This window comes from Chelonoidis abingdonii, chromosome 9, assembly GCF_003597395.2.
Source record: "Chelonoidis abingdonii isolate Lonesome George chromosome 9, CheloAbing_2.0, whole genome shotgun sequence".
Lineage (NCBI taxonomy): Eukaryota > Metazoa > Chordata > Testudines > Testudinidae > Chelonoidis > Chelonoidis abingdonii.
Window position 1 is genome coordinate 73,939,365 of NC_133777.1, and position 15,909 is coordinate 73,955,273.

Below are 15,909 nucleotides of genomic sequence, written 5' to 3' on the forward strand. Positions count from 1 at the left end.
AAGTGGCCCCCTTAAGGATTGAACTCACAAGCTTGGATTTAGCAGGCTAATGCTTAAACCACTGAGATGTCCCTCCTCTGGGCAAATTGCCAAGGTGGCCTACATAAGGCAGCCAGCATTCCAGGAGGAATGGACTCAACACTGCACTGCTGCACCCCACATTGCATTGTTGTGACTGGACACAGCCTTATGTCACGATGCCCCCAGCTACTGTAGCTCACTGTCAGGACAGTTTTACCTGGTGCATTCAAAAGCATCCGTTTCCACTCTCACCCCATATCTCCTAGGGGGGCTCTCTAGGAGTAATTCCTCTCCCTCTGGGGTGTTTACATGCTGGGTGTAGATCTCTTCATTTGCCATCTCTCTCCCGGCTGAGCATGGCCTCTTGCAATGAGGAGGGACATTCTGCTTAGCTGGTAGCAAATACTCTGGCTATGAATTTTTCAGGGTACTATGGAGTGTGAGGGTTTTTATGGGCTGCACACACATGCCCTGCTTCCTGATGAGCCTCTCGGTTATTCTTTTTGGAGGGAGGCGTGCAGACATAAAGCATGCAGAGGTTCCCATCATTTGTGCCATTTGATGCAAATTGAATTGAAATGTTGGGGCCTCAATTGTTTTGCTGATTCAGTGATTAAGTTTGGGGTCTCACAAAGATCATCTCCAGAGCTGCAACACCTGGATACTTTACTGCTCTCTGGCCCCACCCCCCAACCAGTCATTCACCAGGGTCTGGTGCCCTAGCACAGAGTCAATGCCATGAAATCTCATTGTTCTCCTCAGAAGGGAAGAAAAGTTATCAAAGATCCCTGCTGTTCATAATGGAGCATTTTCCGGTAGTACCAGTGCCCCAGCATCTCAGCTAAATTCATTTCTCTTGCTGGGATGAAGTAAAGAGCAGATTTTTCTGATTTAACCCACCACAAGAGGTGGATCTGATTTGTCATTTGTGAGAAGGGCACATGTGTGGTGGGGGAGGGTGTCTGTTTGTGTCATCATCTGTGAGCAGGACTGTGTTTGCTGTCTGTGTATAGAATCTCTGCATGTGAATCTGTCCCCGTGTCTGTCTAAGTCTCTGAGAGAATCTCTGTTTGATTTTTTTGTTTGTGTGAGTGTCTGTATATCTGTGTGTCTGCGTGTTGAGTCTGTGTGTGTATCAGTCTGTCTGTGTATGCATGTGTTTGTGTGTCTGTCTGTAAATCTGTGTGTATTTGTGTCTGAGTTTGTGTGTGTGTGTGTGTAGTAGTAGAGAATAAATAGGCTTTCCTTCCCTGCTCAGGTAATAACTGCAATTTTGCTTTTCTAAAGAAGTTGAATCCCAGCCACCTCAGCGTGATTAGAGATGCCATTGGGAAGCTAACGGATCATGTCTCTGCTCTCTCTGTCTCTCTTTTTTCTAGAGCCGACGTAGTAATAAATGGCTCTTCATCTCCAGCTGTTGTTGACAGAAGTAACGAAAGTATTAAGCACATTAAACCAGCTTCATTCAGATGGAGACACAACCAGACACTCTCTTTGAAGATCAGGTACTGGTAATTACCTATAGGACAAGAGACAGATTTGGTCCTCTCCAGTGCAAGCTGGCAAATTGCCTCAGTATATCATCTAAAGGAGTCAAGAAAGAAATAAAATGTTTATCTCCTGCTGGGCTAGGCTTCATATCTGTAAGCGATTGCTTGGAAATGAATTCCCAGCTCAGCTGGGTGGCTTCGCATTAACAGGGCGACACACACTTGAGCCTCCACTCTTGGAGACAAGCAGAGGCCAGAGTGTGCTGCAGATTCACCTGGGGGGAAGGAAATCTGCCACCTTGTGAGTAAATACAGTGCCCCCTGCTGGCAGAGAGCAGAGCAGCAGTGACGGGCTTGTTAAGGACCTGCTCCAGTGGAAAAGGGGACATGGGAGATGCATACATCAAGGTGGGGAGCCATTTTATAGCACACATGGGGTAGCAAGTGGAATGCTAAAGTCTGAGTGGCTCCTGAAGGCTGTCAGTCTCTCTGCAGCCAGGCTGTGGAGCATAGACAAGCAGGACCAGGGTGCTTTGCAGCCATAGGCCGTGTCACAAGCTTTCCCTATATCTGTTTTATTTCCTTCCCGAAGGAAACAGATCTTGAAGTTCCTGGATGCAGAGAAGGACATCTCGGTGCTGAAAGGGACCTTGAAGCCCGGAGACATCATCCACTACGTCTTTGACAGGGACAGCACCATGAACGTCTCCCAGAACCTCTATGAGCTACTGCCAAGGACGTCGCCCCTGAAGGGCAAGAACTTCCGGACCTGCGCCATCGTGGGCAACTCGGGGATCCTGCTGAACAGTGGCTGCGGGAGAGAGATCGATGCTCACAGCTTCATAATCAGGTAGTGAGGGGTCAGAGACGCCATGCCTCCCCTACAGCAGAGCTCGTACTCACTCCCACAAAACACATGGGGATCCAGGGATGGGACCTCCAGGCTCCAAGCCAGGCGACTGGGCCAGAGCCTTTCCTGTCACTGGGGGACTGACAGAGTGCTGCATATCCCAGCCTCCCTGCCTCCACCCACGCTCCCCCTTCCCACGGTGTGCACTAAATAGTGCAGAGAGCCCCTTGTCAGGGCGGGAAGGATGGGCACTGAACAAAACCCAACAGGGGAGTGTTTAATATGAATTCAAAGAGATGGAAACAGTCGGCAAAAGAGCCAGGGCTGTGATGTACCCAGAGTGCCTCAGAAGTGGGCCTTGCACAACATCACAAGCCTGCCCGCCACAACCCGACGCACTCCACAACCACACACTGTCAAACATGCACTCCATCCACACAAACACCCCTCAAGTCATGAACACCCTCCCATACCCCCACAGACACACACATCCTTCTCACATACCTGCCAGTCACACCCTGACACACGCTGTGCCCCGGCCACTCTACAAACACACACATCTTCTCATATACACCACTCCCTTTCTAGAACACACTCTGCTCCCACACCGTGGCAGAGAAGTACACCAACACTGATGACACGCACCCCAGCCAAACCCCCCAGATGCAAGCAAACCCTATCCTACACACCCCTACAGACACATACATCATTCCTACACAAACACCCTCTACCTTCTCCCACTGTCACCTACACACACTCCACAGACACCCCAACTCAATCCTTCCTCACGTGCACCACCTCCACCCGAATACACTCTCTGTTCTTACGCATAAACACACTCACACATACACAATCCACCATGCACACACAGACGTACCACTCCCTCTGCCCCTCCAGAAACACATACAATCCCTACACAAGCCAAACATGTACCATACCCTCGCCTCTCACACACATGTGCACACACACACACTAAATTGTCAAAATAGTACTTTGCAGTAGCAAAGAGAGAGAAGGAAAAAAGCCTGCCTCTTTATCCCTCAAGCCCATGCAGATGTGTTAGCTGAGAGCTCTGCATGTCTGCTGGTGATTTATGTCTGTGCAGACATTTGCTTCCTGGCAAGTCTATTATGGAGACAGCCCAATCTATCAGTGGCTTATAAAGGCAGTCCTGCATGTGACATGGGAATGAAGATAATGCCACCTCTGCCCTCTGGATGAACACAACCAACCCAACCGTCCTGTGTGTCAGAGTGGAACCCAGGGCCTCTCTCTGATCTTTGGGGAATGTTCTCCGGAGAGTTTGCTCGGCAGCTTGAAATGGAACAAAAGCCAGCCTAGAAAACAAAGGCTGTCGTGGTCACAGCAAGGGTTAGGCCAGTGGTCTTATGGCAGTGACAGTGAGAACTGTCTTAGGCAAGGTCTACACCAGGAATGAGTATAGCAGGGGTTGGCAACCTTTGGCACGCGGCTCACCAGGGTAAGCACCCTGGAGAACCGGGCTGGTTTGTTTACCTGCCATGTCTGCAGGTTCGGCCGATCACGGCTCCCACTGGCTGCAGTTCACCGTCCCAGGCCAATGGGGGCAGGAGGCAACGGCCAGCACATCCCTCAGCCCGCGACGCTTCCTGCCGCCCCCATTGGCCCAGAGTGGTGAACTGCAGCCAGGGGGAGCCTCGATCGGCCGAACCTGTGGACATAGCAGGTAAACAAACTTACCCCAGCGAGCCACATGCCAAAGGTTGCCAACCCCTGGAGTATAGTAAGGTTGACTGATGGGCTGATTTTTTTGCAACATTTCTATGACTAAAGTCCCAGTGCAGTCATAGTTATATAAAAGTGCTTTTGCCGTGTAACTTATTTTGCTCAGGGAACAAGAATAAGCTATACTGGCAAAAGCACTTTTTGCTGGTACAAACTGAGTATACACCAGGAGGGTTTGCCGGTACAACTAACCCTGCATAGCCATGCCAGCCAGCCTTTTCTAGTGAACACTAAGCTCCAGCAGGGATAATGGGAGCCTGTGTTCCTGGGCACATAGATTGCCCTGTCTTTGGCTTTCAGTTCCTATATTTCCTTTGAGTTTATTAGCCATTAAGGCAGCTTGTTCTAATGATTAGAGCAAGGACCTAGGAATCAGGAACCTTGTAGCCTATTTCTCACTGTGCGTATCCTTGAGTAAGTCACTTAGACTGATAGACTTTAAGATCAGAAGGGACCATTGTGATCATCTTGTCTGACCTCCTGCACATTGCAGGCCACAGACCCTCGCTCACCCACTCCTGTAATAGACCCTAACCTCTTGCTGAGATACTGAAGTCCTCAAATCATGGTTTAAAGACCGTAAGTTACAGAGAATTCACCACTTACACTGGTTTAAACTGCAGGTGACCCGTGCCCCATGCTGCAGACGAAGGCAACAAAAACCCAGGGTTTCTGTCAATCTGACCCACAGGAAAATTCCTTCCCGACCCGAAATCTGGCGATCAGTTAGACGGTGAGCACATGAGTAAGACCCACCAGGCAGATACCTGGGAAAGAATTCTCTGTAGTAACTCAGATCCTTCCCCATCTAGTGTCCCATCTCCAGCTATTGGGGATTTTTGCTACTGGTAGTTGCTGATGGGCTACATGCCATTGTAGGCAGTCCCATCATTCCAGCCTCTTCATGAATTTATCAAGCTCAGTCTTGAAGCCAGTTAGGTTTTTCACCCCCACTGCTCCCCTTGGAAGGCTGTTCCAGAACTTCACTCCTCTGATGGTTACAAACCTTCACCTATTTTCAAACCAAACTGTTGATGGCCAGTTTATGTGTATTTGTTCTTGTGTCCACATTGGCACTTAACTTAAATAACTCCTCTCCCTCCCATGTATTTATCCCTCTGACGTATTTATAGAGAGCAATCATATCTGCCCTCAGCCTTCTTTTGGTTAGGCTAAGTGAGCCAAGCTTGTTGAGTCTCCTATCAGAAGGTAGGTTTCCAATTCCTCAGATCATCCTAATAGCCCTCTGCACCTGTTCCAGTTTGAATTCATCTTTCTTTGAATTCAACATAGACTAGAACTGCACACAGTACTCTAGATGAGTCTCACCAATGCCTTGGATAATGGTACTAACACTTCCCTGTCTCTACTGGAAATACCTCGCCTGCTACATCCTAGGACTGCATTAGCCTTTTTCATGGCCGCATCACAGTGACGGCTCATAGTCATCCCGTGATCAATCAATGCATCCAGGTCTTTCTCCTCCTCTGCATGTGATAGGCAGTATGGGGGTGATCTGGGGTTTTCAGCATATTGCCAGAAGCATAGCAACCTTTCAGGGCCCTGAGAGGCCACATCAGCTGCTCACACACTCCATTCTGCCAGCACCAGGCTCTGGGTGCATAGTAATGTGTCAGTAGAGTCATCTGTCCAGCACTCAAAATGACAGAAATAAGTGACTTGGATTCCAAGTCAGGAGCAACAGGGAAAGGGGGTGATCTTGTCCCAGCTTGAGGCAAATGCAGCCCTCAGTCTCAGTGCCTCACAGCTTTCCTTGCCCTCGCATGTGGGCTGGAATCACAGACAGCGTAAGTGCGAGAAGTTTCCAGAGCAGGAGGAGTGAATTCCTTTTGTGCCTGTGCATGTGTGTGTGCGTCCATTCTTAGATTGCACAAAGGTTTCTCAAGGTCACAGCCCCTAAGCAGCCTGGCCCTCTGGAGCCCACAATCACTGATAAACCAGGCCTCCACCTCCTGTTGGTATCCCTATCATTGCTGGTGCCATGGGGGTCTGCTGTTTAGCACAGTCGCCAGGCGGGGAAGAGGGACCTCAAGATAATATTACTCCAGCCGGGCTAGAACTAAAGATCACAGGTGTCACACTGTCATTCCGGGCAAGATGGAAACACTCTCACAGGATATCACTGGCCCTTCCAATTAGAGCAGCTCTCTGCATGCTCCGGTGCTGTACGTTCCTTGGAGTGCCTTGCCGAGTCACGAGAGATGGGTGTCTCAGTGCACACACAAGCATGCACGGCCCCCTGGTGCCCCGTCTGTTTTCGGTCAGGTTCAGCTCCAGCAGGAGGGCCCACTGGAATGAGCCAGCCTTGGCCCACGCTGCTCCTCAGCCACTGAGGCTTTCCCGGGGCTGCACGACCAGCTGTTCTCCCCTCCCAGTGGTGGGTGCTGCTCCTGTGAGCTGCTGGCTTTGTGAGTCTCCCGTTTCTCCTGGTGCACATACCATCCTCAGAGGTAACAGTGGACTGCGCCCCTCACACCACTTGACATTCAGAATTGGATGTTGTGATACTGATGCAATGAGACACACAAGACCTCTATTGCAGAGCGGGTTTCCCTGCTCTGGAAAAATCACTTCAAATTTGTCATAGCAGTTAAAATAGGTATTTTGTTACCTTGTGTTTGTTAGCTGTGCACATGAACAGATACATGTCGGTACAAGCACACACGTGCACCAAAAATTCATGCCCTGGGACATTTATGAACATCCACACAGAGACACACACGCAAACTGACAGACACACACACACACACGTTAGCACTTTCAGAAGCCAATCTAGGCCTGTATATGCAGAGATGTAGCTATTCACCAGCTGTGCAAACATGCATGCATTCATAGACCTGTGCACACAGATGCATACATGCACAGGCACAAACATTCCCCACATTCTTGCCTGGTACACACACGCTTTCTGAGTTTGCTCTGCCTATAGTGGTTTTTCTGTATTAAAACCGTCGCCTTGACCTGAATGGCTACTATAACATTCCAATACTGTGTGCTCGGAAGCCACATTAGCAACAGAGCCAGATGCCCAGGGTCATCCGTTAGTCACTGATATTCCTAGCAGGCTCTTGATAGGTCATGTTCTAGGGAACTGGTAACAGGATGCAGAAGGTCTTTCCTCAGAGTATCTGCCATGAATCTGACCTGGGGTTGTAGTGACTGAAAGGCATTTCATGTCGATTGCAGACTCCACCAATAGGCAGGTGCCCTCATCACAATAATGCTCCCCTGCTCTTTGTAAAACATTAACCAATCCTCATAACATCCCTCTGGTGTTGCTTTCCCTATGTTCAGGCAGAGGTCGCTGTCTACAGGATTTGCCCCGGGTCACACAGGAAGTCAGTGGCAGAGGCAGGAGTCAAAGTGAGGCATTCCTGGTCCCTAGAACTGTGCTCAGCCACCACCCCAGACTGCCTCGTCACCACCACTCTCCTCAGGCACTTTTTGGCCCCTTTGGTGGTGGTCTCTGCGTAGAGAGGGCAAAGACTGACTGAGCCCTGGAGAATGAGCTCTGCTCTCATCCTTCCAGGGCAGGATCACAGCACGCTGCCATGGGGAGTTGCGAGGAAGCTTGCCCTGACACTGCCTGGGTTGTACCTGTGCAACCCCAGGACTGGCAATCCTGGGGTCCTTCCCCTTCCCTGAAGAACACAGTGACGCTGTCTCTTGTGTTGCAGATGTAATCTGGCCCCTGTTCAGGAATATGCCTGGGATGTGGGGATGAAGACAGACCTTGTGACTATGAATCCCTCTGTCATCCAGCGTGCCTTCGAGGACCTGGTGAATGAGACCTGGCGGGAGAAGCTGCTGCAGCGCCTCCACAACCTCAATGGCAGCATCCTCTGGATCCCCGCATTCATGGCCAAAGGGGGCAAGGAGCGCGTGGAGTGGGTCAACGAGCTCATCCTCAAGCACCGCATCAATGTCCGCACCGCCTACCCCTCGCTGCGCCTGCTGCACGCCGTCCGAGGGTGAGAACTCCTGCCTGGTTTCCCATCCCTCTTGCTGGCCGAGACACTGTCGCTTCTCAATAACAAGGATGGTTATGGGGACCTGCGGCTTTTTTTGGCTGATCTATTACCAGTTTTTGGCAATTGGACACATATGTGCTGCAGGCCCAACAAAGCAGTCCATTCCTGATATTTTTTAGTAGCTGGTATCTCATGAACCTCTCGAGTGAGGGTGCTTTGTGCTAGAGCTGGCTTGAGCCAAACCCACTACAAATCTCTGTGTTTCATTCTGCAGGCCACCAGGAAGGGCTCAGTGTGCAATGGATGGTCCATAGACCAGAGCTGGAGAACCCTTGCTTTAGATCATTTGCAAGCTGAGGATCCCAGCTCTGGTCCCATTGCAGGAAGTGTTTGTTTATAACCCTTGGATCTGGGGTGATAGAAAACCTTACACACGTGTCCCTGGTCCCTCAGACCGTGCATGCGTTGTTGACTCTAAGCCTGAATCTCTGATCAGCGTAACTTTCAGACCTGCAGTTTGACTGGCGTATTTGTTGTTTCCCTGTGAGGAATTTGTGCTGTGGTCAGCTTAGCTAGAGATTAATCTTCTTGCCCCTTTCTCATTCTTCTGTATCTGTCACAGGCATGGTCCTCACAGAGCTAGTTGGATCAGGAGATTGAGAATGGGCTACAGAGCCTTTCATTGATTCCAATCTAGCCTGGGTCAGGAGTGAAGAAAAGTTGCTACCATCTGATAGCTATTCCGGAGTAGTTCGTGTGAAATTACTTTGGTGGTTTCAGCCCCCTTCTTGGTGGATATGCATTCACCTCATAAAACCCATTACTGTGAGTGGCAACTTCATTGCCAGTCTCAAGTGAGAGGCCAAGGATTGGATGGGCTTTAATTTCCTTTTACGCCTCAGGAGATTAAGTCTAGGGGAAGCAATGTGAGGGGAACTTCTGGTCTACCTTCTCTGTGAATAGACGCTGTCAATCTGGTTCTTCTCCCCAGTGTTAACAATACTCCTTCTCCCTTTTTATTTCTGTCTCTCCTTATTACATCCCCCATCCCCTGGAAACGTTGCAGGCTTAGTAGCGGTGAGGATGTGATGAAGTTCTTTTGTTCCCTGTTTTAATGGCATCAGATCCAAAACTGAAGTTGAAGGTCTGAGGGTTCCTACTAAAGCCTCCTGAGATCACAGGCTCTCCGGAGATAAACAAGAACTTCCCTAGAACAGGTTTTCTTCTTCACAGAGCCAGGGGGGAGCTGGCATAACAGCTAAGGACCGTCCTCATCTACCATTGCAACACTGCATGGAGATGCAACATCATCAGATGGTGGTAATGCTGAGGAATTGGTAATTGTCCTGCAGGCTGGGATGGGGTGGTCGGACGTGGGCTATGAAGTGCAGCACTGTTGTGTGGACTTGGTGTTAGCCCTACTGCTCTGGCAGAGAGAGCCAAAGAGAAGGCTGAGGTGGTCAGTCGTGTCGTTTGTACAAGGTGCTCTCATGATGTAGTGCTATGGGCCAGGTGAATAGATTAGATTAATGATGGAATAGAATAGAGGAGAAGTTGTTGCCCCCTTTGTCAGTGGAGTCTCAGGTGAGTGAGAGTTAGCCATGACGTGTATGTGTAGTTCAGGTCAGATGAGCAGCAGTTTAGGCACCAAGACAAATGGGTTTATTAATGCAGGAGTGAGGCTTCCATGTAAACCAAAGAGGGAGAAAAGGAGAATCCACAGGGTACTGGGCAGCTGGACCATGATCCGTCAGCGTGGACTATTAGAGGTGATCCAAGCTTTGTTCTCTGAAGGGGTGTCAGCAGCAGCCCCTTCCTTCCAGATGTTTTTTTCCCTGTACCTCCCTCTCCTGGGATGTGAATTTGAGCACACACCTGTCTGCATGTGTACTCCCCTCCCACCGCCGCTTTGTGGCTTTGCCTCTCCCACGAGCATTGTTTTTCCTCCCAGAGTGGTGGTGTCTGTTTCCGTACGTTTCATCTGTTGTTCTGTGCTTCGTAGAGCCTTATCCCCGCCTGGGGGCGCAGAACAGTCAGCACCGAGCGTGCACTCAGGGCAGCTCCTGGGAACACACCTGAGGGGCGGCATGTGTATGAGGGGAGCAGGGGCTGGTTTTCAGCAGAAACAAACTCAAAGGACCATTGATCGCATGTTTGCACAGGTGTGTGACTCAGAGCACTGCCACCTGAGCAGACAGCAGCCTCCATGGGGCCCTTTGACCCAACAACAGGGAGAGGAGGACAGGGGCGGCTCCCCAAGCACAGCGGCATGCCGCAGGGGGCGCTCTGCCAGTTGCTGGGAGGGAGGCAGGCAGCTCCGGTGGATCTCCCGTAGGTGTGCCTGCAGAGGGTCCGCTGGTCCCGCGGTCTGCAGGTCCCGCGGCTTTGGTGGACTGCCCGCAGGCACGCCTGTGGGAGGTCCACCGGAGCCGCCTGCCACCTTCCCAGCAACTGGCAGAGCACCCCCCACGGCATGCCGCCCCAAGCACGCGCTTGGTGTGCTGGGGCCTGGAGCCACCCCTGGAAGAGGATCCTGCTGTCTGGATTAACCACAAATTGGGATCAAAACGAATTCCTGCTTTCGCTTGGCAGGGCGGTGGTTTCCTTGGGCTCAGAGGACTCTCAGGCAGGAGAGTCACTATCCAAGGAAGTGGGGGAAGGATCTCACAGGAACACAGGAGGCACAAAATATAACCCAAACCTTGAGCAATTTCCAGCTGTAAATTGACTTACTTTCATCTGTCAAAATAAAATTAAGCTTCTGTAATAAGCCTTTAAATCAACAGGCTGCTAATCCTATGATTATCACACATCCCTGTGCCAGAAACTCCCCACAGGAGATGCTGCATGACATATTGGCAAGGGCCTGGTGGTGTCTCCTGCTGGGAGGAGCGCAGAGCGTAGGAGTCGCTCCATGAGCCTGGTAATGGATCTTACCTACTGATGCTGCAGCTCATTTGCTGGTTGGCCTGGCCCTGCAGAACGGCTCCTTGCAGCAGCAACCCATCAGGCTGGGCTGGAGGCCTCTGTCATACAAAGCAAGCCAAACGGAGGCCTGTCAGGGCTTGACAGGGAGCTGATGGATATTGTGCTCTCCTGTGTGTCTCCCGAAATAAACCAGATGCAAGGCTGGCAAGAGGAGCTGCACTCGGCCTGCACGGTGCAGCTGCTAGAGAAGAGGGGCTGGCGATCCTAAGTGAACGACGGGATGGCGGAGCCACAAAGCATGAACACCCTAGAACCCTGGGGCCTTGGAAGTGTCAGGCTCAGCAGTGCTTCGGGCAGTCCCTAGGTGGCATCTCTCCGTGCAATTGGGGATGCATTCCCAGGGCCTCTTTCTGCGCATGCTCCCTTGCTCTGGGATCGAGTTCCCTGCCAGCAGATCTTGGTGACTATTCAAGATACAGAAAGTGACAGTGTAAGGAATCTGGTGGGATCTGTTGGCAAGGAGGAACCGCACCGGGACACTAGGAAAGGACATCCTTCTCTCAGCCTTCTGTCAATGCTTCCTGTGAGCATGGGTGCCCAGCCAGACAGCACCAGTCAATGCCCAGTACAAGGATGGGTGCCCAGTAAGATCATGGCACTGGTGCACTGCCCAGTGCTAGGATGAGTGCCCAGTAAGGCCGTGCACTGCCCGGTGCTAGGATGGGTGCCCAGAAAGGCCATGGCACTGGTGCGCTGCCCGGTGCTAGGACAGGTGCCCAAGAAGGCCAGCGCATTGGTGCACAGGAGTCTTGCAAAGGGAAGATGGATATATATTGACCGGGCATAGACTGCTGATCCTAAGTACCACATTGGCCTCCCATTCACTGAGGCTCTGGGCTGCCAGTCTTTTCTCCCCTCCCAGTTTCAGGCAGGCGCAGGTGGCATGACTGATCAGAGCTACAGCAGAGGCCACTGGGCTTCTTAAAGGCTTCCGTGGCCAGGACCCGCAGCCAATGAAGTGAGCAGCAGAAAGGCAGAATCGCTGGCTCTTCCCGAGACTAGTCACATCTGTAATGAGAATGGCAGAGATGAGAGGAAATGAGGAGAACTGGCAGCTGGTACTGAACGGAGTTAATTCAATTACAGCCACAGAGTCAGCTCTACCCCACCAAGAGGATCAGCCCTGCAGCCATGAATGCAACAGACTGACCTGCCCTCCGCTCTGGCTTTCGTACCTATCAGTCCAGCAGTGAGAGAACAAGCCTGCAAACTGAGAGCTAATGAATGACTAATGCTGCATCATTGCAATCCTGACTCCAGGTCACCCTCAGGGACACAGGGCTGGATACAGGCACTGCAGAAGGAAAGAAGCTGGAGATCAGCTGGCGGGTGAATTTCCAGTGGGACCACAATCGCTGCGCTGAGGCTATGCTAGCCCAGGAGCACAGCTGAGACTGCGTTTGTTATTAAACCCTTGCAGGGCTGGGGTCTGCACAGGATAACAGGAATGCGGTGACCGTTCCTGAGGAATGTTCAGAACTGGCTGTGAGGGTAGAACATCTTGGGACTTGTAAGCTTTCAGCCAGCTTGAGCTGAATGTCACCAAGACAGGGTGGAGGAGAAAGAGCTGTGGACTGTTTGCCAGCCAAGCAGCCCTGACACTTGGAGTTCCTAAAGATTCCGTTAGCACTCTTTGGAGAGAGAAAGTTGTGTCTTAAGCATATTCCAGCGATGGTAAATAAATTCCTCCTCTGGTTCCACCAGATACCTTACAGTTCCTCACTCCCTGTGCTCGGCTAACCAGCTTCTGTCTTCCATCCAGAAAAGGCTGCATTTCAGTGGTGGCTGGAACAAGATCTTGCCTGGTCGCGCAGAAAGCACACTGGAATCCTTTGGAAGGAAATGTGAATGCCTACATGCGTCTGATGAAGTGGGTATTCACCCACGAAAGCTCATGCTCCAATACGTCTGCTAGTCTATAAGGTGCCACAAGACTCTTTGTCACTTTTTACAGATCCAGACTAACACGGCTACCCCTCTGATACTTGGAAGGAAAGGCACTGTTGTAAATGTAAAATACTGGTTATTATCGTCCTCTGCGATGGCAGCCGAAACATCACTTCTCTGGCTAGGAGTGCACTTTAAATGAGCACCCTTAGGGCTGTGCTGTGGAGCAGAGTATCGAGAATTCCAGATGATTTGCAGAGCAGGCAAAGGGGGCATCTTTATGCAGTCAGACATGACAAGCTGCGCATCCCTAAGGTTTGGATGGGGTTCTGAGGCAGGAGGCCAAAGTAGCATGAACATCTTGCCCTGAGGGGCACAGGGAAGGAGACTGTTGCAGTTCTGAAATGGTATTTCTACCTAGGAGTAAGAATAGCCCCACCTAGAAACATGGGGCTCAATCTTTCATCACACCTGCAGCCAGCACTCCAGGGCAGCCCTGGGGCCATGAGGTTCCTGGAATGCACAAGCACTTCTGAGTGATTCTGAAAAACACCAAGCTGGCAAGGGGCATGTGGAACTGAAAGGTTCTCTCGCAGGCTGGAAAGCAAGCAAGCTGCCTGACAAGTCAGCTGTGAGTGGCTCCTAGGAGCCTTATAATCTCATTGCCAAGCAGCAGCTTGTGTTAGAGACGTACATTTGTGAAAAGAGCAGGGTGGTGGGATTTAACTGGCTGTGTATGTGGAGGTTTGAGTGTAACTATTTTTATAGAAGGTTGATGGACACATTTCATTGTCTGTTCTGGCATTGTCACTATACCCATCACCATGGCCTCCAGGTGCTGGACCATTTCTAATTTTATTGGCTTTTTATTAACACCCTCTGTTAAAAAATAGATAAATCAATATTAGCCCGAACCTACTGGAGGGGTCTCCTTTTAGATCCAGCATCAGAATAATGAATACGATTCATGTGAGCTCTCTGGGGCTGGGACCTTCCTTGTGTTCTGCTTTTGTACAGACCTAGGACAAATGGGGCCTGGCCCAGGGCTGGGGCTGCTCAGCACTACAACGGCACAAATAATAATTAATAATAATGATGGTGACATTCATCCCTCTACAGAGGGGCTGCACGTACGCAAAGTCTGTGCACCGCTGCCGTTCTCAAAATAAGACTTAAAGTGGGATTGAAGTGGGGCCTAGGGTTTGCACTCTCCCACCTGTAGCCTGGGGCTTTACAGATGAGGTCCCAGCTTACAAGGTGGAGTTAAAGCCAAGACATGACAAAAGAAACAGATGGGGTGCGGGAGTGGAGAGGCAAAGGAAAGTAATAGGAGGGGGATACACCCAGAGGGACATGTCTCCCCACGTGGAGTGCAAGGGAAAGGCAGGCAGGCGTATAGCTCTCTTGAGAATCACTTTCCCTCGCTCTCCTCTTTATGTTGCATGTTGTCACTGCAAAGGACTGAGGTGAGCTTCAAAGGAAGAGTTAGACCACAAGGAGTGAGTTGTAAGGAAGGATCTGAATTCTGAATGAAGAGAGAGCAGCTGAATGGCACATAACAGCTGTTGCATACAGTAAATGCCGAGCTGTTTACTTTCAAGGCAAGAAACACTGTGTGATGTCTTCTCTTCCCTCAACTTGATTTTATGTCTCATCATTAGAGATGGGCCTAAGCCACACACTTTGAATGTGGTTGTGGATTCCAAATTCTGCACAGTGCGGGGGGTTGATCTGGCTTGTTATACAGTTAGGGCCAACTGTAAAATTCAGATCTTGATCCAGCTTTGGAATCCAAATTCCTGCCAAAGTTAAAGGGGCGTTAAGGGGATCTGGTCCCATTTCTACAGTGACTAATGCAAGTTTGATTGATTGTTTTATATGGCATTCAGTTATTACGTAGTTAAGGGTGGTAGATTAGGAACCTAGATTGACAGACGGAATAGGTCTCCCAGATGCTAGCCTGGTGGAAAGATGATTGTTCCTATATTTTAGGTGCATTCTGATTATGTATAGCAGCCACAGCGTGCTAGGCAGATAATGGGCTAGATTCTGTTCTCAGCTACACCAACATCAGTCTGGAGTAATGCAATAGATTTACTCCAGGTTTATACCAATGTAACTGAGAATAGAATCTGACCCACTGATCTGACTGGTGTATATAGGGCACACCTACAGAATGTTTCTACCAATCAGGGACCAGCTTCTCCAGAAGAGTGTGTTTGATTTTTTTATCTCACTTTTATGAATAAGTTGGTTTAAAAAGGCCTGGGGTTACATTTGTTTATTTATTTATTGTGCCTTTCATCACTGAAAAACAGCAGCGGATGCTCCTGTAACCTGATTTCTTGGCTGACCTGGGTTCCTTTTATTCGCTCCAGTGGCATTCTCCTATCACAGGATTTTTCTGTTCAGCTGAAAGGATACATGCAATACAACCCAGGCCTTTGTAGGACCCATCAGCATGGAGATCAGATGTGCTGTTTAGCTGCAAATCAGCTCTCTCTGTTATTGAAACAAACAGCTGGCAGTCCCACAGTGTTGTCTGGCTGTGCAGAACTTTTCCACACAAATTACAGGCAGGCTCTATGCAGAGTGATGCTAAGCAGAGATGAGTGTAAGGGAGACTTGTGAATCCTATTGATGTGCAGGGTGGAGGAACCACCACCATAATTAGTGGAGGCTATAGTTTCATGAAGGAGAATGACAGAGTGTTTCCCATCTTGGAAGCTCACAGGACTTACTTTACAATACAGAGGCACTGCACAGAGATCACTTCCTCCAGGGCTGGGATACAATCACTTCTGGAGTGGAACATACCAATAGTTGAACAGCACACAGTAATGCTGTACGGGGAGATTTTGGCAGACCAGTAAAGTGACTGAAACCACTAACAGTGCTATGCAACATTTTATGAGAC

The 15,909-nt window shown here is 50.1% G+C and overlaps 2 protein-coding genes across 2 annotated transcripts in view; both read left to right on the forward strand.

Moving 5' to 3' along the window:
• Positions 1 to 15,909, forward strand: part of SV2B (synaptic vesicle glycoprotein 2B) — a 769,788-nt gene that overhangs the window by 618,799 nt on the left and 135,080 nt on the right. The window lies entirely within an intron of this gene.
• Positions 1 to 15,909, forward strand: part of ST8SIA2 (ST8 alpha-N-acetyl-neuraminide alpha-2,8-sialyltransferase 2) — a 41,015-nt gene that overhangs the window by 16,324 nt on the left and 8,782 nt on the right. The window contains exons 3-5 of the mRNA XM_032783007.2: positions 1,401 to 1,526; positions 2,104 to 2,361; positions 7,824 to 8,117. Of these exons, the coding sequence (XP_032638898.1) occupies positions 1,401 to 1,526; positions 2,104 to 2,361; positions 7,824 to 8,117 (678 nt within the window). The remainder of the gene's footprint in view (positions 1 to 1,400; positions 1,527 to 2,103; positions 2,362 to 7,823; positions 8,118 to 15,909) is intronic.